Genomic DNA, 27980 nt, shown 5'->3' on the forward strand with positions numbered 1-27980 from the left:
CCATCCTCCAGCAGCTGCTCCCAGAGGCGTGGGGCACAGGTGGAAACCCAGAGAGTTAAAAGGTACAAGGTCGTTGGCATTTTATTTTAACACAGCAACACTTTTATTGCTTTTGAGGGTTTCGCTAGAGCAGACCTCATCCTATTGCACAGCTGTTTCATTTTGGCAGTTTAGAAAGTTGCAGTTAAAAATGCTTTCTTCAAAGCAAAAACAAATGAAATGCCCAGTGTGATTGAAGGTAAAGGCGTGCAGGCTTCAGAGGGACAGGGTCCATTGCTTTTCCTCCCCATGTGGACCATCTTTGATCAGCAGCTGCGTTTGGACAGTACTTCCGGACCCCAATTTCCAGAGACCCTTTGGAAATCCTGATCCATGGGGCCCCATCTATCAGGGAAGTCAGAGCCCAGCCCTTCAGAAACCTGAACAAGCTGGTCATGAGGATAGTTGCAGAGAGCTGGAAGCTGACAGAGAGCTAGCTGGGGCGATCCTGTTTGTCTTAAAGCAAGGGGAATGGAGTTCCTAAGGCTCGACAGGGGCCCATAGTCGTTCCCCCTGTTCTGCAAGCTTAGTAAACCCAGGAGACAGGCACCCACTGCGGAGAACTGCAAGCCCGGTCAAAGGCTTCTTGCAGTTTCTTAAGGGTTTCATCGACGCTGTTATTGACCAGTGAGAGGTCAAAGTAGTGAGCATACTGGCTGCGGATGGCCTCGGAGTCCTTCTGCAGCTGCTGCAGGGCTTCTGTCTGTGGAGACAGAAAGAGGGAGGGAGGGGGAGAGAGGGCGCCACGGGTGGAGCAGGGATCCACCCGTCTGCACCCCAGCACCACCGATTCCAGTAAAACATACAAGTACAGTGAGATTGTGTTTCCCCTCTAGCAGATTCACTGAAGATGAAACTGCATAACATGCTCCTGGCACAGGGACGACCTCTCTCCACATTCCCAACACAACCCTGCCTGGAATCTCTCCTACAGATATATTTGCACGTGTCGAACGCTGTATGCACAGGGCCATCGATTGTCGTATTATTTATAATAAGTTTTAAACCTAAATAGCCATCAAGGAGGCAATGAGGAAACTAAATGAGTCTCTGCTATATCCACACGATGGGAGACCACACAGCTACTGAGAAAGACCCAGGGAGGTCCCCACGCACACGTTCAGTGCAAAGCAAAGCGCTTGCAGGGTGGGTTTGGGGCAGCTCGGCTCTGGGGAGCGAGGAGGCTTTTCAACACGGTCCTGGCCTTCCTGCCCCTCCCCACACAGCATGCACCACGTGGGCCCAGGGCCGCCTCTGTTCTTCACAGTGCCTGCCCTGCCCCCAGATGCCCCTCTTAAGCCCATGTCGCACCAGTGTCAGGATCTGCTCTTCTGGAACAATGGCCTGGCTAGTGCATTAACAACTGTCTGCTGAACGGATGGGCCAGGCACACGTGCTCTGGCCCCTGGCCGGGCGGGAAGGGGACGGCAGCAGGCAGGGTTAGGTTTAGGGTCGGGAAGCTGAGCTCTGCCGGCGCTCTGGCCAACGATCCGGACCGACGCCCGGTCCTCGCGGGCCTGGAGAGCGGCCCCGCCCCCCCAGCACAGACCCTTCAGTCCCACCTGAGTGCCCTGGTCAGTGGGTGCGATGAACACAATGAAGGGTGAAAGTTCTGCCGTCCGGACAATCTTCAGGGTCTGCAAAAGGAGTGGAGGAAGAAGAGAGGGGAAGAAAAGGAGTTAGCTGTTATGACGGACCTCTGCGATCAGCATCTTCGGGCCTCGCCAACCCCCGCACCGTCTCCAGCATGTCTGGTCCTGCTCTTCTTCCTCCAGGTGATCCCGGTGAAAGCTCGTGGCGCAGATCTGCGCACCCTTTCCCCATCCACTCCTGCCTTCCATGCCTACCCACCTGGGGCTCAATGTCAAGGATGGCGATCTTGTCCTGCTTGTGAATCTGGTGCACTGTTTCAAATTTGGTGCCAAACATGTTGCCCTGGTAGCTGCCAAACTCCAAGAACTCGTTGGCAGAGATGCTCCGCGTCATCTCCTCTGTGGAGATGAAGTGGTACTCCTTCCCGTCTTCTTCACTCTTCTTGGCCGGCCGTGTCGTATCTGTGCACGAGAACCCAAATCCCTGAGCAACTCAGGGCCTCCTTGGCTCCCGAGGGCTCGGACGCTGGCGTCGCCACCGCCACCCCAGCTGCGTTTAGTGCAGGGAGTTTACCGGAGGGGTGTCTCACACAGGACCCCGAGGGGCTGACTCTGGGAAACGAAGCGGACCAGGAAGTCCCCCATCCGCCCAGAACACACCTAACTGTCAAGAGCCAGAGCCAAACGTAGAAAGTTCGTACCATCCTCCTCCCTTTATGAAGGCGCATCTCTCAAACACCAACCCCAGGGACACGGAAGCTCAGAAATGAAGAAATGACAGCTGAAAATATTTTAGAAACAGATCTCCAGGCTACAGTCAGGATTTCTGGGAAGTACACTGAAAGTCTCCTTTTCGTTGTTTGGAAAGAAGAGTATTTTGGTTTGCTTTAAACTCACACTGTTAAATGCTGGAATGTCCTTAAGTCACAACGTTTACGATTACTCATGTAAGTGGTCCTCTGAGTAAAACGTGCTACAGATGCTGTAGCTTGAGACGCGACCCCCTGGTCTCCTGCGTCATCCTCTGGTCTGTCTCAATGGGCGCCTTCTCCTCAATCCACAACTGCCGCGCGTCTTTCTTTCCATCTTATAAAACGATGACTCTTCTTTGACCTGAGTTATCCTCACCTCTTACCCTTTCTAACTCACTTCTCATTCTAACTTACTGAATGACGGAACTGTCGTGGTTATTCCTACCTCTAAGGCCTTCTGCTTTCTGACCCCAGTGTGTCACTCTGTCCTCAAAGGCAAAACGGAGAAGCAAGGAATAAAAAAATACTAATAACAGGTTTAGAATCCAGTTTTCTACACAGATTCGCTCCTGGGAATGGAACTGATCTAAGCGTCCGCCTGACTGCTGGCCCGACTCTCCTACAACAGCTGCCAGGGTTACGTGGGCCTTACTGAGCGCTACTTTGAGAAAACGTTTCATGAAAATTGGTGGCTGTCCTGTAATTTCCTTAGCCACTCAATGGACCGGAAGAGAGCTCTCAGAGTGATTTAGGCATATGAGAAAGTGTTTATAATATAAATTAAAATGAAAAAAAGTAACATAAGTTTTTAATAACATATTATTTGTTTAATCTTTTAAAGCAGTATAAAAATGTTGACCGCTGCTTCTCTTATGTAGACAAACAGCACAGCTACTTTTTTAGTGGGAGCAACTATGGGCACAAATTTGTATCTTTCCAAATTGGCTTTTCTTTTTATAATCAAACATTTTTTTAAAAAAATCACAAAGGGGCTTCCCTGATGGCGCAGTGGTTGAGAGTCTGCCTGCCGATGCAGGGGACACGGGTTCGAGCCCTGGTCTGGGAAGATCCCACATGCCGCGGAGCAACTGGGCCCGTGAGCCACAACTACTGAGCCTGTGTGTCTGGAGCCTGTGCTCTGCAACAGGAGAGGCCGCGATACTGAGAGGCCCGCGCACCGCGATGAAGAGTGGCCCCCGCTTGCCGCAACTAGAGAAAGCCCTCGCACAGAAACGAAGGCCCAACACAGCCAAAAAAAACTAAAAAAAAAAAATCACAAAGGAGGGACTTCCCTGGCGGTCCGGTGGTTAGGACTCAGCGCTCTCACTGCTGGGGCCTGGGTGCCATCCCTGGGCAGGGAACTAAGACCTTGCAAGCTGCGTGGTGCAGCTGAAGAAAAAAAAAATCACAAAGGAAAAGACAGATGACTACGGTATCGTGTCCTTGAGGCCCCCGAGCTACTCACACGGGGCGGGGTACGCGAACTTGTCCGGGCTCTGGCTGAGCAGGGCGCTCTTGATGTGGCTGCGGCCCACCCCGCTGGCTCCTGCACAGACAGAGGAGATAACGGCTTCCATTTCTTTCCCCAGACACAAAGGTGGGGCTAGGAAGAGGAATGGGATAGGGGTTTGCATCTCTCAGACCCCAAGATGAGCCACAGGTCAAAGCGAGTTGTGTGGCTTCTGGGCTGGGGTCAGGAGGATCGGGGTCTCCAGGCCCTGGGGTCCCAGCTAGGATTCCGAAGACAACTGTCATTTCCACAGGGGAGCCCGCTACCACATGGCATTTTCTGTTTATTTTTGAAGTATATCTGTCTTACTGGACTCTCCAAAATGAATGGAACTGACTTGTACTGGAAATTTAAACAGAACCCTCATACAGGTCCTCTAACCAACTCATGTTTTCACTCTAAAGATGGAGAGGACCCGGAAGCATAGGCCTGGAGCACCCCTACTGCCGCCAGACGGACAGACAACCTAAAAGAGTTAGCTGCTGAAAACCATGTGAGGTTTACCCTCTGTTGTAACGTGAACCCAGGGGAGTCCTGGTAAGGACTCAGAAAACTCCTTATATCTGCTCCACATGGAGGACCCAAGACACCTGCCTTCTTGTTTCCTCTTCTTCCTCACTGCCCTTGTTTTTTTTTGAGAGAGGGAGTGAGGGAGGTTACGTACTGCAGGCAGGGAAATAAGAACAGAAATGTAGAAATGTACTCTAAGTGGCAAAGCAATGAGAAGATACCGATGAGCACCAGGGTCTTCCTCTTGAACGCAGGGAGCCGAACGACTTCCTCGTAAGAAACAACATCCAACTGATCAAAAACTAGAGACAAAGAAAAGCAAGCCGTGTTCACGCCAGAGCTGGGCACACAGCGAAGGCTGCGACCGGCTACACCGGCTCGGACACCATCAGGGACAACCTGGATCGTGGATGCCCTTCCTTGGGGTCTATTTTTCGGTTTTCCCAACCCCCACACCATCTAAACTCAGCACGGCTGTTGGTCAGTTCTCTGGACTCGAATTTTCTCTAATCTTTTGGCCCCCACCCTCTCCACTTCTTCTCCACAGTTCGTTACCCGACGCGCCCGTCATCTCCCCTTATCTCCGGCTCGCGCTGCTGTCCCTTCCTCTCTGCCACCAGCGGTGCTCTGGCCACATCTGCCTCATTGGAGGTTCCTGACACAGCTTTCAGGCCCTGTGCTTTGCTCCCGGCAGGAAGGAGGCATTCAACAAATAGTAGCTCAATCGTAGATTATTCTTTACTTGCTATCTACAATCCGCTCAAACCCATTTATAATGTTCATATATTTCCAACCGTGGCAGCTAAGGGACAAAGTCTGAATTAGTTCTAAGGAAAACAGGCCACTGTCTGGGGCTGCTCAGACCCTGCAGTTGGCCATACTGATGGCACTGATGTACTGGGAAAGGTCTGGAAGGCTGTCGGGTTGGCCCCCTGGGGGTGAGAACGATGTGCCGGGCAGCGGGGAGGCTGGGAAGCGTACTTGCGCTGTGCTTGGCCAGGTACTTGTCTTTGTACTTTTTCTTCTTCCCGAAGGGACTGCAGCTCGGAGCCTCACTCGGAGCAGACTGAGCCCCGCTCGCCACTCGCCTGGAGGGAAGAGATGACCGAGGACGTGGGTGGCTTCTTGGTGTAAAAGCCCCGGGGTCATTCGCCTGTGCCGTCCCTTCTACACAAAACCCCCAGACCCATCTGCCTCCTGCCCTTTGTGTCATCCCGGACCCCGTCCTCCTCCGGCAGAGAAAGAGGGGGCTGCAGTCCCAACGCGGGCTTAGGGACCTGAAGCTTAGGGAGAGCATTTGTGGCAACACAGATCCACGGATGAAGGAAGAGCCAGTCAGGCTCATCAAGGCATCGCTGCCCCCCTGCCCATTCTTCCAGGAAAACCGGAAGGTTGGCCCGGTTGACAAACAGAAACTGCACACAGGATGACAGATCTCGGAAGCTGAGCAGCCGTGGTGGGCATGGGTCCCCGTCCATTGGCAGCTCACCACTCCTGCAGCTCGGGGGAGGGGATGAGGCCCGCCGACTCCCGGGAGGAGCCTTCCACCCGTCCCTGCCACCAGTTGCTGTCATCCTTGTTGATGATCTGGATGATGTCCCCGGTGACGAACTTCAGCCCCGCCTCCTTGCAAGGGATCAGGTTGTCCTTTTTGGGATCATAGTCAAACTGTGCTCTCATGAACATCTGAAAAAGAAGGCTACTATCTGAAATGCACTTGTTTCCTTGTGAACGTGCCCGAAGTCCTGACCCCACGATCTACCTCTACACAGAAGCTTGTCAGTTACGATACGTGGATACACGTGCTCACCATAGATAGCATTATCTATCAGAGCGAAATATTAGAAACAATCTGATTTTCCAAGAATGGGGAATCAATCAATTAAATATGGCCATCTACAGAATATATTACCAAGCAACTATAAAAATCAATTTGTAGAAGAATATTTAATGTCCTTGGAAAATGCTGCTGATATAACATTAAATGAGAATATCATTAAATAAAACCAATACCTAGTATGCTTGAAATTTTAAAAGAGTATTTCTTTATACACAGAAACAAAAAAGACTGGAAGAAGCTATATCAGAATTTAATACCAGTTTCCTCTGCTAGGAAGATTAGGGGTAAAAATCCAACCCAAAGAAATAAAGAAATAATAAAGAGCAGAAACCAGTGAAACACAAAATAGAGTTGAAAGGATCAAGAAAGGCAACACTGGTTCTTTGAAGATTCATGAAATTAAGGCTGATTAACAAACTAGAGAAGACACCATTTCCCAGTAGAGAGCACAATGTAGCACCACCATCACAACGGCCAAAATGAAGGAAAAAAAACCCAGGTAATTCTAAGTACTAGTGAGGATGTGAAAGAGCTGGAACTTGCAGCTGCGAATGGAGAATTGTACGACTACCTTGGAAAGTAGTTTGGCAACATCATGAAAGATGAACACAGCCTACAACTCATCAGAAATGCACCGAAACTCAGGTACAAAGAGGTTCATGGGGCTTCCCTGGTGGCGCAGTGGTTGAGAGTCTGCCTGCCGATGCAGGGGACACGGGTTCGAGCCCTGGTCTGGGAGGATCCCACATGCCGCGGAGCAACTGGGCCCGTGAGCCACAACTACTGAGCCTGCGCATCTGGAGCCTGTGCTCCGCAACAAGAGAGGCCGCGATAGTAAGAGGCCCGCGCACCGCGATGAAGAGTAGCCCCCGCTCGCCGCAACTAGGGGAAGCCCTCGTGCAGAAACGAAGACCCAACACAGCCATAAATAAATAAATAAATAAATAAATAAATAAATTTATTAAAAAAAAAGAGGTTCACGGCAGCACTAATTTTTGTCAGAACTAAAAAGCTGGAATCACAGAAGGCCCTCCAGAGCACAGTCATACAACAAATGAATAAGAAGGAATCATCTGTTGCTACAGCACAGACTTCATACCGAGTGAACAAAATGAGACACTACACGATTCATACTGCATGAGTCAATTTACACAGATTTCAAAAAGGGGCAAAACTCGTCTCTGGAGTTAGAAGTCAGGGTTGGCGGGACGGGAAATGGGCACGGGGACTCTTACGGTGCTGGTCACGTGGGTGTGTTCAGTTTGTGAAAATTCATCTAGTTTTACACTTATGATTTGTGTCCTTTATTGTGTATGTGCCCATACACACCAAACCTTCCATTTAAAACAAGTTTTTTTTAAAAGAAGATTATACCATCATACGATAAGTGACCTGTGACAGAAACTTCAGAGTTATTTATTTTAAATCTTCCTTCTTCCACATTTATCTGTCAGGGCCCTGTAGCCCCAATGAGCTGCAAAGGGCCAGTCACGCCCGTGGTCAGGGAAACGCCTGCCAGTTTGTAACACATGTTAGTTTGGTTCAGAGAGTACCAGGCAGCTATGCTTGTTGAGATATCTACAATCACATCATTTCAATCAAATTCAAAGAATACACACTGGGCCTGAATCCTGCCATCATCACAAGAGAGAAAATGGCGCCACCTACCTGCAGTGCAGGAAGCCGATTTTGCTGGTTGGGAATAACTTTTAATGAGATCATTCCTTTGGTTTCTTTCTATTAAAAAGAAAGGTGAAATAAAATTGTCATGTAAAACGAACCGGGGTGACTGGGGGTTTCATTAAGTCATTTTTCCCCTCCCAAAGTCCTGGGCATTTTTTTTCCCCAATAGCCATCTTTACTGTACACTTTGAAATCTTGTAGCACAATGCTTCCTCCAAGACAGAACTGTCATGTGCCCCATAAACCAGCATAACAACATGGGGACGTACAAAGAATAACGAACAAAGGCTAATGGTTTTCCCTCCTCCTCGCAGTCGACCCCCAAGAGGTCCCCAGAAGTACTTAAAATGAACCCTGGCACACAAAGATCCACGCGTTTCTCCACACCAATAAAGGGCCAGTCATGTGTCTAAATATTTACACACATATTCATACATGTGTATTTTTGCTGTTTGTTTTTAACAAAAATGGGGTTATACTATATGCATTACTCTATGACTTGCTTCCAGGTTGATACATGAAGACCTCGCTCACTCTGTCTCATGGCTCTGCCGCATCCCCATTACTGGGCGTGTCCACTCTTGCCAGTTATTTTTTTATTACAATCTGCTGCAGTAGACACCCTTTAACGCGTGTCCTTATATATTTGCATTTGATTTATACAGAATAGAACCCCATGATGGAAATGCAGAGTCAAAGGATAAAAACAATTTTATAGCTATCCTCAAATTACTTTTCTAAAAAACTATAAAAATTCCACTCTCACCAGGAGTATATGAGATTCCCTTTCCCCCGAAATTCTTGCCACAATTACATGTTAACGTTCGTTTTAAATTTCTGCCAATCTGATGGGTGGAAATTATTTCATGGTTGCTTTATTTTGTAATTTTACTACCATAACCAAAATTGAGCACTTTTCGAGAGCTCATTGGCCATATGCTTTTTCTTCTTATATCTTTTGCCCAGTTGTCTATTTGGTTGTTTGTCTTCTGAAAGCCCAGAGTCCTAACCACTGGACAGCCAGGGAACTCCCCAGTTATTTGTCTTTTTATACAAAGTTTAGAAGCACTTTAAATATTAGAGTTGTTAACTGTCTACCTATTATATGCACAACAAGTATTCCTTGTTCACGGTAACTTGTGCCACGACACAAATTACCTTTTACATAGTTGATTTTATTTACATAAATCAAAAAGAAGCACAAATGTGGAATGTTCACATACTTGAAACGGTTTTTATGCAAGACGAAGGGATACAGCTGTGCCATCGGCTCAGAGAAAACACGTGCATCACGTTCTATTGAGAAGCAACCATTAGGCCAAACTGCTCCTCGTGTTGGTGACCATGAAACGATCCAGCCAGTGTCCCGGTGGGAAACAGGTGGCCCGCTCCAGAGGGTGGGAAGACGCTGAATGAAGGGTCTGGGGCACGTGGTCTGACACTGTTTGCTGGATATGTCTGTTTGCTGGATATGTTTGCTGTTTGGTGGATATGTCTTGTAAGAGTCAAATTTTCATCTACCTGTTTGCTGGATATGTTTGCTGTTTGGTGGATATGTCTTGTAAGAGTCGAATTTTCATCTACCTGTTCTCCCTGCAGTGTTTTCTTTTCTACTCTTTTCTTTGTGGAAGGAACTGGGTCGTTGGTCCTATAGAGTTTCTCATAGGTGGGTTATGCCTACTTCAGAGTTATATTTTACAAACCCCTTCACCCTCCACATTCATTTGCCAAGGTCCTGTCCGTTCTATTTCTGGTTGTTTGTTTCTTTTCTTCTGCTTGCTTTGGGTTTCATTTTTTCTCCTTCTTCTAGTTTCTGTGGGTAGAAGCTGAGGCTGTTGACCGAAACCTTTCTCGTTTTATAAACCAGGCGTTTCCACCTTGGTCCGAGTTCAGTGACATTCCGCAAAATCTGATACACTGTGCTTTCATTTCTATTCATTTAAAGACAGTTTCTAATTTGCCTTGTGATTTCTCCTATGGCCTGTGACTTCTTTAGAAGTGTGTTAACTTCCAAATATTTAGGGATTTCCAGGTATCTTTCTGTCTTTGATGTCTAATTTCATTTCATTGTGGGTGGACAGTGCATTTTTGTATGGTTTGAGTCCTTTAAACCTGCTGAGGCTTGTCATGTGGCAGGGTACACAGTCTGTCCTGCAGAATGTGGCAGCCCTGCCAGTGTTCGCTTCAAGTATTTTGAATCCTCTGTCATCAGGTACATGAATGTTTAGGATGTGAGTCATTTCAAGAAGCAGGGTAAATCTGGTCCCTGTTACTTCATCTTGGTCAGAAGTGAGGTCTATCCTTAAACAGCCATGCTTCAGAGTTCTCTAAGGTTCAGTTTCCTCAGCTCTGGTTCAAATTAAACTTCTCCCTAAGTTGCTATTTTCTGCTTCATTCCCTGGCTGGTACCCTGGCATCTCCTTGCTGAGTGCCTGAGGGGTGCTTCCTGCCGGCCGTGACCAATTACACCCAACTACCCCATGTGTTTTTTCCTGCTCTGGTTACAGGAAGGGTCTCTGCTGTGGGCAGGGGTGGACCTATTATAGCCCAGTTGTTCTCTGTAACAAATCTATGACATAAGAACAGCAATTACTACCATCTTCATTTTACAGATGACCTAGAGAAGTGAATTCACCTGCTCCAAATCACAGGGCTGGAATAAAGGAGAGCAGGATTCAGAGCTGCCATTGCAGTCCAATGCTCTTTCTAGACAGACACTCTGGGTCTTTTGCCTTGTTTTAGAAGTTTACTAAATGAAGACAGAGAGCTGTCATTTCTTGCACAGAATAAAGATTAGCAGTGGTAAGAGGCCCTTCAATGAGGTATAAACACTTTCACAGAAAAATGAGGTACACAGACACCAATGTGGATTGATGCTTCACGAAGACAAGGGCATAGTGAATACCCACCATTGCCTTCTGCAGCTGATCTACTGAGTGATTAGTCACGTTCGTGCCATTGATTTCTAGGATCTCATCTCCGACGTGAAGGGAGCCTACCAACAAAAGAACAAACGTTCAGACAAAAGAGGTGTCAACAGAAGTCAAAACGCCACAGAAAAGAAACCAGGATCTAGAGCATGTTGTACGATAGACTGTGTAGAACACACAGGGTTGAAACCATTCAACCATGAGAGGCGGGAATGTTCTGTTCATGGCCTTCAGGGACCTAGCGAGACAAGCACTCGACGGTTTAAGACCGTGTCATCCTCCTTGACCTCAGGACTCCAACTGCAAAATAAAAGCGCTTGGTCCTGAAAGTGTCCTGGAACTAGAGTCCCCCTGATGTCAAGGGGCTATGACACAGCTGTACACACTCCAAGGGACAAGAAAGCTCGATGTTTCTCTGTTGTTTAGCTAAGACCTCCAAATGCTACCAAGTGGTAAAGCTAATCACTGTTTAGATTCTATGTGAAGAATGGGTATCAATACTTGTGCTACCCTTGATACACAGAAAAGCACTTCTACTAAATGACGCATCTGCAAATTGACGGCAGCTTCACATGGAGATACAACAGTTATTTGTAATTATTTGTTAGTATCTATTTTCTCAGTTTATTTTTTTTCTTTTCTTCTTTTTCTTTTATTTTTGGCCGTGCCACGTGGCTTGTGGGGTCTTAGGTCCCCGACCAGGGATGGAACCCGCACCCTCGGCAGTGAAAGTGCCGAGTCCTAACCACTGGACCGCCAGGGAATTCCCTATTTTCTCAGTTTAACTGGTAGCCTCAGGAGGTAGAGATGGTCTGTTTTCTACACTGCTATGTGTTCACAGTCTAATGCAAGGGTTTGCATATAGTAGTTGCTCAAATGTTAACTAACTGCAAAAGTATTGGCATAAATAAGTGTATAAGAATGCTCAGAGGGAGCGACAGTGGCACCGGGCGATTCATCATTCTAAAGAGCCAGTCATTATGGTACAAAAAATCTCTTGGCACACACACAAATGCTCCCTGTTTTGAACGCTATAAGCTTCGTGCCCCTCAGCCCTGAACAGGGAGTAAAGGACGAATCCCTGAACGAAACACGCCTGTACCTTGTCTGTGAATCATGCCGCCGTGGAGGATTCTGGCCACAGTGCAGGACTGCTTCTCATTCAGCTTCAGCGTGATTCCCTGGAAGACAGACAAGGGCACAGCAAGCTTAACCGCAAGCTCTTTCTGAGTTGATCTTTAAGACAACTTAAGGCAACTTCTTGGGAGAAATATTTTCTGTCTGCACACGAGGTGTCGTCAACTGGAAGGGGCAAGAAGCCTGCCATGAGGGGCCCGGGGTGGTGAGGAAGAGGGATTACCATGGGCTCCTCGGTGACCTTCTCGAACTGGATGAGCCGCACCTTCCGAGCCTCCTGGCCCTGGGCCCGGGCGGGGCTCCCCGGGGCGGCGGGCCCGTTGGTGTACATGTCCTCCGTCACGGCGCTCAGCTGGGGTGACACAGTCTGTCGGATCAAAACAGCAGAGAAATGTATGAAGCAAGCAGCCGTCGGGTCGCTGCTGCGCGTCTAAAACCCCAAAGGCTCAGCAAACCAACGCTTATCTCCTAAAGCTGGTGGCCAGTTGCATTAGACTTGATGTGAAGCGTTATTTATCCAAGTGGCTACCCCTGCCATCAGCCCGAGATGACACATCAACTGTGACCCCTTGACCCCAACCATGAAGACAGCAAAGCTGGACGGATTACACTCTAGAAAGACGTCTTTAGTATAAATCTGAAGTAATTTAAGGCCCGTGGCCTTGGCAGGAGGGCAGACAGGGGGATGGATTTTGTAATCCATGGTGTTGGGTCAACTCCGCACAGGCAAAGGGCACATTGGTCCCCACATCACTTTATATACAGAACCAGTTCCAAACGTGAAAGGTAAAACAACCAAGCTTTGAGAAGAAAGCACAATACATCTTCAAAACCTGGGAGGAGGCAGAAAACTGTAAAAAAACGAAAACTAAAACCACAAATACTTTAAAGTTAAGAATATCTGTTTGTGGAGAAACTCCACTGAGACAGGCAAAGGTTTAGTAGACACAGAGAGCAATAATCAAAAAGCACACAACTGATCTCATCAAAACTAAAAACTTCTCAGCAACACTCTCAGCCTGAGAGTACAAAGACTTATACCCAGAACATGTAAAGAATTCTTCTCACTCAATAACAGGATGATGAGCAATGAAAAGATGGACAAAACGTCTGGCAGACTGTTCACTAAAGAAGGCCTATGAGGGCTTCCCTGGTGGCGCAGTGGTTGAGAATCTGCCTGCCGATGCAGGGGACACGGGTTCGAGCCCTGGTCTGGGAAGATCCCACATGCCGCGGAGCAACTGGGCCCGTGAGCCACAACTACTGAGCCTGCGCGTCTGGAGCCTGTGCTCCGCAACAAGAGAGGCCGCGATAGTGAGAGGCCCGCGCACCGCGATGAAGAGTGGCCCCCGCTTGCCGCAACTGGAGAAAGCCCTCACACAGAAATGAAGACCCAACACAGTCATAAATAAGTTAAATAAATAAATAATTAAAAAAAAAAAGCCTTTGGAGAACCAAAGTGCTTTCCTATAAGAAAAAGAAGGCCTATGAAGAGCCAGCATCACCGTGATACCACTCCGCAGCCGCGAGGGAGCCTACAATGAAAAGGACAGATGTCGGAAACGCCCAGACATCGCCGGTGGGAACACTAAACGGCGCAGCCCCGAGGAAAAGAGTGTGGCAATTTCTTATATCAAGTTAAGCATACGTTGACCCTATGCCCTGGCAACCGCACTCCTAGGTGTTCACCCACAGAAAGGCTTGCACACAGAAGTTCACAGCAGCTTTATTAACTATAGCTGAAAAGTCCACCTGCAGGAGGAGACCATTCATGAGGTTTTAGAACAAGCAAAACTACAGTAATAGAAATTTAAGACAGTGGTTGCCTCTGATAGGATGGGAAGGGGTAGGCTGGGTAAGGGCATGACAGACCTTCTGGAGTGGTGATGTTCCAAACTGTGACCAGGGTTGGGGTGCACAGGTGTATGCATTTGTTAAAACTCATCCAGTGCATTTCACTGTATGTAAATTTAACCACAAAATTAAAAAAAGAACCATAAAGAAATACTGAACCCTAGCCGATGATATGCATGCTGAAGCTTTTAGGAGTGAAGTGCAAAACCAAAAAAAAAAAGGTGAATGGATGGTTTTTGGATAGATATGTGATAAAGCAGACATGGCAAAATGTTAATGGTAGAATCTAGGAGGTATGGCTAATGGAAGTTACTATAAAATTGTTACACCTTTTCAGTGAGATTGAAAATTTTCAGATAAAACATTGGAAGGGAATGACACTCAGACAGTGAAAAGGCCACGGAGCAGGAAACTGGAACCCTCGTGTGGTGCCCTACTGTGGATGGACTTCGGGGTGCTTCCAGGTTTGGGCTTTTAAGAACAGTGTCACTCTGAGACCACACGCCAACGAGAATAAATGGCTGCTGCACAATATGAATAAATCTCCTTGAAACGCTCCTTCTCCTGATACAACAGTCAATCAAAAACAATATGGAGAAGGAAGAAGCCCGACCTTGGTTTAGGTAAGGACCGAGCTGAAAATGGATTGTGGCTGGGGGCGCCCCTCAGAGACCGTGGGGAGGGAAGATCTTCCCAACGGGTGGAGCCGTGAGCAGGACACCTCGTCTGCCACTTGGCGGCAAAGGAGAAACGGGAATATCCCCAGGTGGGAACAGCTAGACCTATCTGTCTGTCTACGGAATGAAGGAAATACTGACAAAGAGAAACTGCCTTGTGTAACAACTAGAACTTCAAAAACCGCACATGACATTGAGTTACACGGCACTGCTATTAAAGCAGAATTGTCTAACAAAGGGCTATATTTAGAAAAGTGACTTATGAGACCTGGGAGCCCAGAACCACACAGAACTTCAAGGTCGTCTACAGTAGATAAGCCATTAATACAGTTACCACTGCATCTGTGCGGGGGCATCCTGGCACACAGACACCATGTAGCCCTGAAAAGGAGGGTCAGAGGTTAATCTGGAAGACATATTAAGTGGAAAAGAAAAAAAGAGTGAGGAAAGGTATGTTATCATCAGCATAAACAGTGAAAGATAAGAATATCTTCATATTTGCTTGTAAATGCATCATCTCCCTCTGGAAAGAGACATGAACAACAGAGAGGAACTGGGTGACTAGAGAAGGAGGTGAGAAGTAAATTGTATTCGTTTCATTTCAAATTAATTTCTAAACAGGCAAATGAAAGCCTATTATTCCTAAAGCCCTACAAAGTACAATGCTTTCTATTCTGGCAAGATAGAATTTTCCTAAGTGATTGTGATTTAGGTTCAAGTTGGCAGCCTAAGTACTTGCGTGTAGCCTGGACCCTGTTTAAATGAGACCAAACGGGGGAGGGTAAATAGAAACCCACAGACAAAAAACAGGAAGTCATCAGGGATGAGAGATTTCAAAAATTTTTTCCAGAAGACAGCTGAGCCTGGAACGTGCACATAGGAGGAATTGGCCGGGGCACAATGGGCTGGAGCTCGGACTTCTGAGAAAACATCTCCTGAAAAGCTGCCCATCCAACCTACAGCTCCACTTTCAAGGCAGGAAGAAGGAAGAAGGGCCAGGCCAGTGGCATCTGTCCCAGAACTTCCCCAATGGACATCTGCTCATGTCTCATCAGCCAGAACTGCAGAACACAGCGTGGCCATCCCAGGCTGCACAAGGGGCTGAGAAAATAAGAACTGAGTTGGGCATCTTGCCATCCCGAACAAGATCAGGGAGAAGCGGGGTCAGCAAGAAGTGAAACAAAGCTGTTGGGTCAGCAACCGGTCATAATAACACAAAATCCTTTACTAACTTTCCCTTTTTACGATCTACCTACAGCAAATCACAAAACAACACTAAGGTCCACACACACATGACAGAAAAGAGATGAAGGGAAGGGCTACCGATCCTGTGACTACAGTGAGAGGGAAAGCTGACGAAGGAATGAATGCAGAATTTAAAGGTCTGCTTTGTTTTGTTTCGTTTAGTAACAATCAGAAGACCTGTCCCTACGGAACCTGCCCCCCTGCAGATGGGCACACGCTCTCTAGCTCACTCCCCACTGCGCCCTGGGAGGAAAGCTAAGCACGAGCTGTGGATCCTCCTGCATCTGGGATGTTATTTCTTACACACAAGTGGCTTCACTCACCCGATCCCTGCAGGTTACATGAAAAAAGTACCTCTGGACGACGTGTAATGTACGTGATGTAAAGGCACAGGCCCTTGAACAGCTAAGACAATTTTGAAAAGGAAGACAGTAGAAGGAATCAGTCTACATGGTTTCAAGATTTATATGGTTACGAATAATCAAGACGGTGTGGTCTGGTAGAGGGACAGACACAAAGATCAATGGAACAGAAGAGAGAGCCCAGAAATAGACCCACACAGATACGTCCAGTTGATTTTGACAAGGTGCAAAGGCAATTCAACGGAGGAAGGGTAGTCTTTTCAACAAATGATGCTGCAGCAATTGGACACCCATAGGCAAAAAAAAGAAACACTGAACTAGACCTTTAAAATGGATCATGGACTTAAATGTAAAATGTAAAACTACAAAACTTTTTAGAGAAAAACACAGAAGACAGTCATCAGGGTTTAGGGCTAGACAAAGAGTTCTTATACTTGGCACCAACAGCGGGATCCATAAAAGGAAAAACTGATAAATTGGACCTCTTAAAAATGAAAAACTTTACCCCTGTGACAGCCTGTGTGAAGATGATGAAAAACATCATCATGTGGACTGAGAGAAAACATTCACAAACCCCACATCCAACGAAAAATTCTAACATCCAGAGTACGAAAAGAATGCTCCATATGCAACAATAAAAACAATCTAATTAGAAAACGGGCAAAAGACATGAACAGATATTTCACTAAAGAGGATATGTAAGGAAGGATGGCAAATGAGGACATGAAAAGATGTTCAATGTCATTAGTTATCAGGGAGAAATGCAGATTAAAACCATAAAGAAATACCACTACACACCTATCAGAATAGCTAAGATAAAAATTGGTGACAAGACTAAATGCTGGTGAGGATGCAAAGGAAACTGGATCTCTCATCCACGGCTGGTGGGAATGTAAAATGTTACAGCCATTCGGGAAGAGAGCTGGGAACTTTCTTAAAAAACTAACTGACTACTTTACAACCTGGCAATGGCACAAGACAAAAGTTTGTGCAAAACGTGTACATGAAGGTTCAGAACAGCTTTATTCGTAGTAACTCAAACCTGGAGACAAGGAGAACAGCCTATAATAGGTGAGCAGTTCAACAGACTGTGGTCTATCCATACCTCGGGACGCTTCCCAGCAATAAAAAATTGCATACAATATGATTCCAGTTATATAACATTCTAGAGATGACAAAATTATAGAGGAGGAGAACAGATTAGTGGTTGCCAAGGGGACACGGGGAGAGGTGACTATAGAGGGGTGGCACCAGAGAGGTCTCTGTGCTGATGGAACAGTTCCATATCTTGATTGTGGTGGTGGTTACATATATGCAGACATGCGACAAAATGGCACAGAACTACACTCACACGTCATACCAACGTCAAGTCCATGGTTTTGACGGGGTACTATTTTTGAGCTTGTAGTAGACAGAGGTGAAGTTATTGCATAAAAGAACTAGCAAAATGGCTGGCGAGTCGCACTTGTTTGCAACCGAAGAGCTATAACTAAGAGAGCACAGTACCAAAGAACGGGCAGAGAGGCAACAACCAATCCTTGAGACATCTGTAGGGTACAGGATCAGTTTCCAGACTCTGGATGCGTAAGTAAGAGGCCACAACACACAGTGACCAAATAGTTCCTCAAAGCATTGCCCATGGCGACCTGGAACCATGTGGTTAAAACTCTTCAAAGCTAGGTAGCTATTGCCACAGACCCATTTGAAGAGAATGAGATCAAACAGCTCTCTAAGTAGACTCAAGAAAACTGGAGGAAAAGCAGCGTCAAGTTGGAAGGAAGAATTCTTTCTCTCAAATTAAGCATCTGTACTATTTGTATATTTTTACCATGTGCATGTGTTAAGAGATTGAATGTATAGAATGAGGAATTCAAGGATTGCTGACTGAATGACTGCTGTGAATAGACAAAGAGCTCAAATCTCAAATTTCTGGCCTCAAAGCATGAAATAAAACTTAGGACTTTCCTTGATCCTGACTTACAAATCTTTTTTCACTAGTAGTTGTGGGGCTGAGAAAGCTGAAAACCAAACCCAGAAATTAATCCCATGGATTTATCAGCATCTACCATGTACCTGTGTCAGTACCCAAAGCAGGTACTGGTGGCCATAAAATCTGAAAACATAGATCAGATTATTTTATCATGTGCTGTAAAGTGCCATCAGTAAACCATTTATGATGATTCACCTGTGTTTCGAGAAGCGCTGCGCCCGTCTACAATGACAGGTTCGAAAGTCTCAGTCCATGGAAGACAAAGTGACCTTTGCAAGGGGCCGACGCCTACGTGATTGTGTGCCTGGAACAGGCAGATAAAGCGGCGCCCTCCGCTCATCGCCTTCTCATTCGGCTCCGTGACACAGATTGCTTTTAACACATCAGCCTTTAAATTAAGGACTCAGCACCCAGGAAAGTTCAAGACTTCCTACCTGAAAGGCTGGTCTTTTAAAAGTGCTTATTCATCAAGGCGTCCCCCTTCGGGATGACTCAGAGCCGCTATCACGCTCACCCAGAAGCTGCAAATGATAAGATAAACGGAACCCTCCGACGTGGCGACCAAAGAACCAACTAGCAACAGTGAGGCTTCCCTGACGGCTCAGCAAGAGGGGGCCGGCCTCTCCTCCACGGCGCCCAACGTGCAGGAAACGCCCTCAACCAGCCCCCCGCACCCCGCGCCGCAGACAGTCCCAGGAGCAGGGCTAGACAGACCGACAGACGCACACGGAGCCAAGGTGCTTCATTGACCCCAGCTGTGGGGCTGAGACCACACCAAGGGCAGGACACGTCCACAGAGTTCCGCTGGCCCAGACCCAGCTTTGAAGAAATGGGAAAGTTACCCGCCTGCCACTCAGGGTAACTAACTTGTCCAGGTTGACAACTTAGACTGCAGTCTGTCCCCTGTCCCATCCGTCCATCCGTCCACTGGCCACGTGCCGGGCACCTGTCCTGCCCCTGAACCGCTCTAACTTTTCTTGTTTCCATAGCTGGTAATACATTCATTCCAACGTGCTACCAATATTTCGTTTGTTTACTTCGTCGCTGCAAAGCTGAGCCGTTTTTGAGCCCTTAGCAGCCCCGCGACCACCAAGTGATGCTGAACAATGTGGTCAAAGGTACTAGATTGCATTTTGCAGACTTCACTTCACAACTCTGAGACCAGCCTTCATCCCCGCCACCCCAGCAGGATGGGGGCAGCTCTGCAGCCTCTCGGCCTTTAATCACACACACTGCTGGGGTGGCAACGCCTGTGTGCTGAAACCCCCTTCGGAGGAAACATCTGCAGCGGGTTCAAAGGGCAGAGGCAGTGGCTCAAAGGAAGTTGGGATTAAAAAAGAGATGAAAAACAAACTTGGCATCGGGTGGCTTTCCCACCCAAACGGTCGGATTAAGAGTCGGTGACAGCGAACGGAGGAAAGAACAAACATTTGTTCAGCCTACTGTTAGGCTCTTTGCCAACTGTTTCCACGTGGAGACTTAGAAGGCCCAGGCCAAGAAGGCAAGTGATCGCCGCAGACGGCAGGCGAGGTCAGGCTCCACTTTGGGAAAGAAAACAAGAAAAACTATGAGAAAACCAAGAGGGCGCAAGGTACCAGAAACAGCCGAGCACTGTTTCCCCACAAATGACAAGAGCCGGGGAAAAGAGTTGGGGAAAGACGAGCGCCTCAGAGCCAGAATTTTCTGGCAAGTGACTTTGGGGCAAAAACCTATAGAGTCGACCCTTGAGCGTGACGGGTTTGAGCTGCACGGGTCCACTGACACGCGGATTTTTCCCACAGTAAACACCGCAGTGCTACACGATCCGTGCTTGGTGGCCTCCGCGGATGGGAGTCGTGGTCACACAGGAGCCGTTTCAGCGGCAACTGCGTATGTACTTTGCTCATGTGTATTTCTCTATGGGAAGGAAAAACGGAAAAGTGAAGACTCAGAAAAGAAAATGTCACGTTACAAAATTTGTATTCTGGTTCCCTAATTCAGAGCTTTTCTTCCCATTTCCCACCCCTGGGGTCACTTCCCCTCCTTTTTTAGCAACAGTGAAAGATGTGAGCAACGCACTGCTTAGGGGAGAAAAATCTCTGCAGTCAATGAAATGTCAACTGATTTCATCTCCCTTGCCCCAGGGGACATTTGGCAGTGTCTCAAGACCCCCGTCAACCCTGAATGTCCCCTGCCTGGCGCGCTATTTGCCAGTACCATCCTGGCCCAGGCACAGCAGGTGATGCCGCATCTCCCCACCCAGGAGCCCCCAGACAGCTCTTCTGAGTGGAAACTCACCTGGAGCCTGACTTATTTCTTAGGTCATTTCCCATGTGGGACAGGCCCAAGTGAACTTCCAGGGACTTTCAACGTATTGCTTCAGGTCATGGGAGAAGGGCTACTTCAAACAGGACTGAAGAGAAAAGTAGGAATTTTACAACCAATCTTATGGGCACTAAGGGATTGTAAAAAAGAACAAGGTCAGAGAGAGCTCATAAAATGTTTCTCCAAGGAAGGAAACATATACTTAAATATGGGAGACAGGCTACACTTCAAACCTACTGCAAAACTATATTTTGACAATACTTTTTCAATACCAGATGTGGAGTATAATCAGAGGTGAAACTTTGGGTTTCCAGTCTTTAGAGCTTTTATAGAAAGCAATCTCCCTAAATGTAGCCTTTGGCAACATGAGTTTATGAACTCCTTTAAAGCCAACAACTTCCTTACAACTTGTCTTGGTTCTTGCTAGGACAGCAAAACGTGCTACTGCTGCTGGACGGGCGTTACGTCAGGTCAACATCACCGCAACCCTCTCAGCAGGTCCATTTTACAGAGAAGAGAAATCAAAGGCACAGGGAACTTGGGCAGCAAGGGGGACGCAGAGCCCAGGGTTGGCAGCAGAGACTGCTAAGAGCCCCAGAGGGAAGGTGAACCTCAGGAAATAAGAGTCAGCAGGTTCGTGGGGTCAGGCCACCTTTCATCGTGTGGACATTCTTCTTCCAGTGTCCACAGCTTGGCAGATCTGGATGCTTTTCATTCAGTGCTTTACCACGTTTTCTTGTTTCATCTTCAAATCCTTTCATACACTCAAGCAAACTGACTAAGCAATAGACTGTATCTGCTCTTGCAGGATCAACTCACAGCTCCACAAAAACTGCTAATTACTCAGAGGGCAGTGAAAGGGCCTCTTTTCAAAACCGCACACAACTTCTCCAGCCTCCCCACCAGGAGCAGACAGGTCTACACAGGGTCTGGGCACTGAGTTACAGGTGACACTCAGGTTTCCGGGGATGGGGGAAATGAACCTAAAGGACCATCGGGGAACTTTCTGGAGTGATACAAATGTTCTACATTATGATTACGGTGACGGCCACATGATGGGATGCATCTGTCAAATGTCATTGAACTGCACAATCAAATTCGTGAATTAGATGTATGCTAAGTAAACCTCAATAAAGTTGCCAAAAGAAAATTTAATAAAGAGAAGTGGATTTTTTTGGGGGGGGGGGTGAGTTAAGGCTCAGCCAAGTGAGCTGATTGTGGGGAAGAAAAAAAAAATCCCATGTGTCCAAACTTATGAGAAACCAAGTAGTTTTAGAGCCTGAGCCCCTCCTAGTGTACATGCTGCCGCATAACTTCCCATTTTGCCTTGTCAGCTGAATAACCAGCGTCTTCCCCACGGGTTCATCCTGATTTGCAATGACAGACAGGTGTGAATGCGGAGACCTGAGCTGATGCCACCCAGCCCAGAGTCCACAGCTCTACAGTCTGCTTTACCTTGTGGATCTTCAGTTTCCTCATCTGTGAAAGTGGATGGCTATACTGAATCGCATGTCCACCTCTGAAGTCATTTATTAATTCAGCAAACATTTCTGAGGACCCACTTACCAGGCATTTAAAATGTAAAAAGTGAGTGTGAAACAGCCCTGCCCTGGAAGATCTTGTAGTCTAGGAAAAAGATTCACACTGTGAGTTCTGAGGCTGAGTTATCAAAGGCAAGATAGCTTCTGCCTGGCCCTCTCTCTCTGTCTGTGTGTCTCCGTGGACATCCTTTCTTGGAACCTGGCCACCGCGTTGTGAGAAGGCCAGGGGACATGGAAGGGCTGCTGGCCGGTGCTGGCTGATGGCTGACAATGAGACACAGCGTCAGCCTTCAGATGAGTGAGTGAGCGAGCATCCTGGTGGCCGTGCCCTTGTGGGAGAGACCCTGAGCGACAACCTTACCTTGCTGGGTCCTCGCCACACCCAGAAGTATGAGAGGTAACAAGAAAACGATCAACCCTTCCCTCTGGGCATCTTTGAGGATCGAGGTGATGAGCTATTTATGGGCCATCATAGGAATCTGGGGGGCAGAATTACCTGTGAGGTGACTGTCTGCCCACAAACAGACACAGGGGTCCACCCATCTGTGCCCCAGCACCAGGGGCCCTGCCTAAATGCACAGGGATGGTGAGTGAGCACTTCGGGGCCAGCGTTGGCTTTTACAACCCTTTCTGCTGACACAACCACCAAGCAGTCCTACTCTCGGATCTGTTCCTTACAGTCTTTCTGTGACCCTGACTTCCGTCCACGAAGAAGTTTCCCTTGACCTTAATCAGCTCTCAGTCGAGGCCGCGGCCTCTCCCGATTCTCGCCTGGAGGCGCTCCTGGGGGCCACCAGCCACCGCGCCCGGAGTCCCGCCCGAACCCCGCCGCCCGCCGCGGCCTCCACCCCGGGGGCAGGACCCCCGAGGGCAGGGCGGCGGGCGGGGAGGGACCGCGGCGGGAGGCGCGGCCTAGCGACGAGGACCGGCCCGCATCCCGCGCCGGGCCCCGGGGCAGCTCACCTCGGGCCGGCTGCGCTTCTGCAGCAAGTGCTCCAGGTAGAGGTCGGAGAGCGCCGTGCGCATGGCACCCCCGCTCTCGCCCTCGCTCGCCTTCAGCGTCATCTTGCGGGACCTGGGACGCCGGGCGCCGGGACGCGGGGACGCGGGGACGCGGGGCCGGGCGGAGCCTGGAGCGGCAGGGCCCCGGGCCTGCGGTGCGGAGGCGGCAGAGGCGGCGAAGGCGACTGGGAAGCGGCGCGGCTGGTCAGTCACCACCCCGCAGGCTGTGCGCCGAGAGCGCGGGGGAGGAGCTCCGCCCACGCCCCACCCTCGCCACGCCCCTGAACCCGCCCCCTGGGCCCCGCGGGCCCCCGGCGCTGCGCCCCTGAGGGCCGGAAGGGGGCGCTGCTCCCGCCGAGGCCCCTGCGGCCGAATCCCAGAGGGGTCATAGGAAAAAGCACACCGCTCCCAAACCGCAGAGGACCCCCGGCCTGGGGCGGGTTGAGCGCTCCACCTACACCCGGGCCGAATTCGTGGGGATGGCGGGGGAGCATCCGAGGGCTGCGACGGCCGCCCCTCCGACTCTAGGCTCCACCCATAAACCGATGCGGGCACAGGACATTGAGAAAAGGCCTTTTAAGGCTCCTGCGCTGCTGTTATTTGTCTTAGGCTACATCTCCTACTGTTAATGCCACAAAAAAATTGAGGGATCAGTGGAAGCGAAGAGAGCCAACATTCCTTCCGAATCCTAGAGCAGAATTCCTTATACCCTAACACCTTCGTGGCGTTAAAACAGCAGCCTAAAGGACGACAGACTTTCTGAACAAAACAAACATTTCCTGTGCTTACAGAGCTCAGGGCTGTCCACGATCTGTACACACCTTTACCTGATAAACACCTGGCCCCTTGACCCCAAGGGAGTAACCTCGCAGTATTATAAGCAGTTCATTACTCTATGTAATCTTATTTGGACCTTCCAGTACCTCATAGACAAGAAGGGAAAATCCAGGGGCAAGAGTTTGCAGCCAGATCACCCAGTTTTCTCTGCTAAGAGGCTGAGCTCACGTGATTGCTGGCTCCCTTCCCCAAGATTACCCTGAAGGAACTATAGGAGGCTGAGATACACACACACACACACACACACACACACACACAGAGGCAGAGACAAAGACACAGAGAGAGAGAGAGAGAGAGGAGAGAGAGCTATTGAAATTAAGACAGTGCGATACCGGTGCAGGGATAGATTAATGGAGCAATGAGATAGATTAGAAAATGCAGAAACGCACCCAGTCACGTGTATAACTGTGTATACGATACAGGTGCCATGTTAGGTAAGTAAAGAGGGACTTTTCATTAACCAAAGCTGGAAAATGGTTATTTATATTGAAAGAGATGAAGCTGGAACCCTCCTCCATGCTATATGCAGAAAAAAAATCTATTCCAGATGGATTAAGGACTTCTGTGTCAAAAACACAACTTTAAAGCTCTTGACAGAAAACAGCAGTGAAGAACTTTTAGACTTCGGGATAGAGAAAGATTTCTTAAACAATGCAGACAAACCATTGACTATAAAACAATATTGATCAGTTTGACTTTAGCATTAAGAACTTTTACTCATCAAAAGACAAACTAAAAAGCAAAAAAGACCAGTTGTGCTTTTGCAGAAAATATTTTCAATACACACAACTGACGAAGAATTCCTATTATGAATATATAAAGGTCTACAAATTAATAAGGAAAACACAAACAATCCAGCAGATAAATGAGTAAAAAACACGAATAAACATTTCACAGATGGAGAAACACACGTGAACAATAAACATATGAACAGATGTTCAACCTCATTAGTGATCAGACCGCAATGAAATACCACTGCACCTCCATTCAATTATCAAAAATTTAAATGTCTAACAATATCAAGTGTTGGAGAAGATGTGAATCCATATGAGTTCTTGGATATTTCTGCTGGGAGTACTGCTGTTGGCAGTACTATTTAGGAGAACAGTTTTGCATTATCTCATAAAACTGAACACTACCTCCTGAGCCAGCAATCCCGCTTCTGGGATAGGTTTTCTGAAACTTGATAATCTAATTTTAAAATATGTGTGGACTTGTAAAGAACAAGAATTGCCAAAGCACTCTAGAAGAACAATGTGGGGGAACTGCCTTCTAGATTGCAAGACTTATAACAAAGCTATGTTAATTAGGAGAGCATGGTATGGGCACAGAAATAGACAAATAGACCATTGGAACAGAAGAGAGAGGAGAAATGGTGACATGACAAGAGGCACTGCAGAGCAGTAGGGAAAGGACACGCTTGCAGTAAGGGCAACTGGGGATCCATAGGATCAAAACGGAAACCGAGACTGGTTACAGGTGAAGGCAAACACGCTATCTAAACTATTGCAGTCGGAGAACTTCAGAGGGAGTGAGTCCTCGAGCAAAATGTAGTTAAAGTTTTTGTCGAGGCAGAGCTCAGGGTGGAAAAGTACTGGGAGGGCAAGTCGGCTGACTCAGAGGATGCATGGTCATGCAGCCGGTCTTTTTTTCGACATTCCCATGCCTTTTTCTGGTCGGCCGGTTCCAGCTCAGGGTGCTCAGCGCTCAGAACCAGGCTTTGCTCCTTGGAATTTATTGCAGCTATCTGCTTTTCTCAATTCCTAGAACTGCCTCGAGGCACACAAATTCAGTTCAAAGTTCATGACTGGAAAAATATAGTTTCTCACAGTGTTTTTAAAAAATGAAATTAGACTTTACCTCACACCATACAAAAATTTATTCCGAGTAGCTGAAGGACTTAAAGGTGAAAGGCAAAACTATAAAACTTTTAGAAGACAATATAGGAGACATCCTTTATGACTCTGGGGTAGAAAAGCACTTACGCAGAGGAAAATGATTGCCAAATCGCACTACATTAAAATAAGCACTTCTTACCCCTAGGTTCTTCATGGCCTTTTTTTTTTTTTTTTCTTAGATTCCATATATATGTGTTAGCATACGGTATTTGTTTTTCTCTTTCTGACTTACTTCACTCTGTATGACAGACTCTAGGTCGGGAATAAAGACAGAGACCTACTAGAGAATGAACTTGGGGATATGGGGAGGGGGAAGGGTAAGCTGTGACAAAGTGAGAGAGCGGCATGGATATATATACACTACCAAATGTAAAACAGCTAGCTAGTGGGAAGCAGCCTCAGAGCACAGGGAGATCAGTTTGGTGCTTTGTGACCACCTAGAGGAGTGGGATAGGGTGGGAGGGAGACGCAAGAGGGAGGGGCTATGGGGATATATGTATACGTATAGCCGATTCACTTTGTTATAAAGCAGAAACTAACACACCATTGTAAAGCAATTATACTCCAATAAAGATGTTAAAAAAAATAAATAAAATAAAATAAAATAAGCACTTCTGCTGATCAAAATACATCATATCGAGAATGAAAATACAATCCTCAAACTGAGGGAAGATATTTTCCACATCTTTAGCCTACAAAATATTACTATACAGAGTATAGAAAGAATTCCTACTGATCAATAAGGAATAACTGAAACTAAAATTAGAAAAATGGGCAAAATTCATAGACGAGAAAGACAAATGTCCTATAAACACATGAAAAGGTCTTCCATCTCATCAGTTATCGGGGAAATGCAAAGTAAGAAAACAATAAGATACCATTACTTATCCGCCAGCTTGGCAAAAAATTGAAAGACTGGTGATGCTGCATCTTCTCAAGGATGTGGATGTATTTAATAATTGGTGCCTTTGACTCAGAAAGTCAGTCACAGTGTGATAGTCTTCAGAGGAACTCTTGCACTTGTACACTACAAGACATGCAGTAATATTTAGAATAAAACAGACAGAAACAGTACAGATGTCCGTCTGCAGTCGATGGTGTAAATGACTGGAGATCTTTTCATACAGTTGGGTGGAAATGGGCTGCAGGCATCCACGTGGATGAATCTCAAAACACAAAATAAGAAAATCACAGGAGAATGCATGCCTATGATTTAGTTTTTATAGTTTAAAAAGAGGCAGGGCTCTGGCGTGAGGAGACAGGATGGGGATTACAGACCCAATGCAGCCAAAAATAAATAAATAAATACATTTATAAAAAGAAAAAGAAGCTTAAAAATTCTGGGGCACCAAGCCTAGGGATACTTCAGGAATTTTTAAAATACAAGCAAAATTAAATAATATATTGCCAAGCATAACTGGCAAAAATATAAAGAAAACCAAGGAAACAACGCAATGTTCAAGAGAGTAGGAGGAGGGAGGGCTGTGAGCCTCGAGCGGAACCTGGAAACTCTGTACAAGCGCTACGTGGACCAGCGTGAGGCTTTAACATGCTCCCAGCCTGTGACCCAACAACTGCACGTTCAGCAGTTTGTCTTAAGGAACAAGCTGGGCAAGATATAAAGACTATAAAGATGTGTGTAAGGATGCAGCTCTTCTTTTCATTGTTACTTAGACTTCCCTCCCCAGCTCCCATGTGCTGAGTAGTGGGGGGGAAATTTAAGTAAACGTCCAATCTGATTTAAAGGTTAGTGCAAGCTGATAAGTTAAACTGTCACTTCAAGTTTGATCAGAGGATGGTCTCCTCCTGCTGTGTGGAGTGTGGGACAAAGGGTGTGTGGCTGGATCTCACCTCCGTGTCAATGAGAACATCCATTCGGTCTTTCTTCCTCTTCGCATCTTTCAGGCAGTAGATTCCTAACCCCATCCCTGCGCGTGCTTAGGCCCCAAGTCCGGGAGGGATCCCCAAAGCCTCCCTTTCCCACACCTCACCCAACCCATAACCGAATCCTGATCCTCTTCCTTCACCCTCTGTCTGGATTCCGACTCTTCCTGCAACTCCGCCGACTCCCACCCTGGTCCCAACGAAACTGTCTCTCACCTGGATTTCGGTAAACCTCCTGGCTGGTCTCCCTGCTTCTGACCTTCTCAACGTGGCAACTGAGATGACCCTTTAAAAACACCCATCAAATGACGTCCCTTCTCTGCTCCCTGCTTTCTGTTGGCTCCTGGCCCTGCTGTGCCCTCCACCCGAGCCAGGCTTGGTGTTTGTTTTGTT

At 47.4% G+C, this 27980-nt stretch overlaps 1 protein-coding gene across 3 annotated transcripts; it reads right to left on the bottom strand.

The window, feature by feature from the left end:
* Positions 1-79: 79 nt before the first annotated feature.
* On the bottom strand, positions 80-27881 carry MPP1 (MAGUK p55 scaffold protein 1). 3 transcript variants are annotated; one of them, XM_059910975.1, is made up of 12 exons: positions 27804-27881; positions 12217-12360; positions 11959-12037; positions 10836-10921; positions 7912-7980; positions 5893-6089; positions 5385-5491; positions 4625-4705; positions 3849-3929; positions 1891-2093; positions 1602-1676; positions 80-742 (listed from the first exon to the last, which is right to left on the bottom strand). In XM_059910975.1, the coding sequence occupies exons 2-12, from the start codon at positions 12322-12324 to the stop codon at positions 566-568; spliced, it is 1263 nt and encodes a 420-aa protein (XP_059766958.1). In that variant the 5' UTR covers positions 12325-12360; positions 27804-27881; the 3' UTR covers positions 80-565. The 3 variants fall into 3 exon arrangements, with proteins under 3 accessions (XP_059766958.1, XP_059766956.1, XP_059766959.1); XM_059910973.1 differs by lacking the exon at positions 27804-27881 and adding an exon at positions 22930-23187; XM_059910976.1 differs by lacking the exons at positions 3849-3929; positions 4625-4705; positions 27804-27881 and adding an exon at positions 22930-23189.
* Between the last annotated feature and the right edge of the window lie 99 nt (positions 27882-27980).

This window comes from Balaenoptera ricei, chromosome X (assembly GCF_028023285.1).
Source record: "Balaenoptera ricei isolate mBalRic1 chromosome X, mBalRic1.hap2, whole genome shotgun sequence".
In the NCBI taxonomy this organism is placed as follows: domain Eukaryota; kingdom Metazoa; phylum Chordata; class Mammalia; order Artiodactyla; family Balaenopteridae; genus Balaenoptera; species Balaenoptera ricei.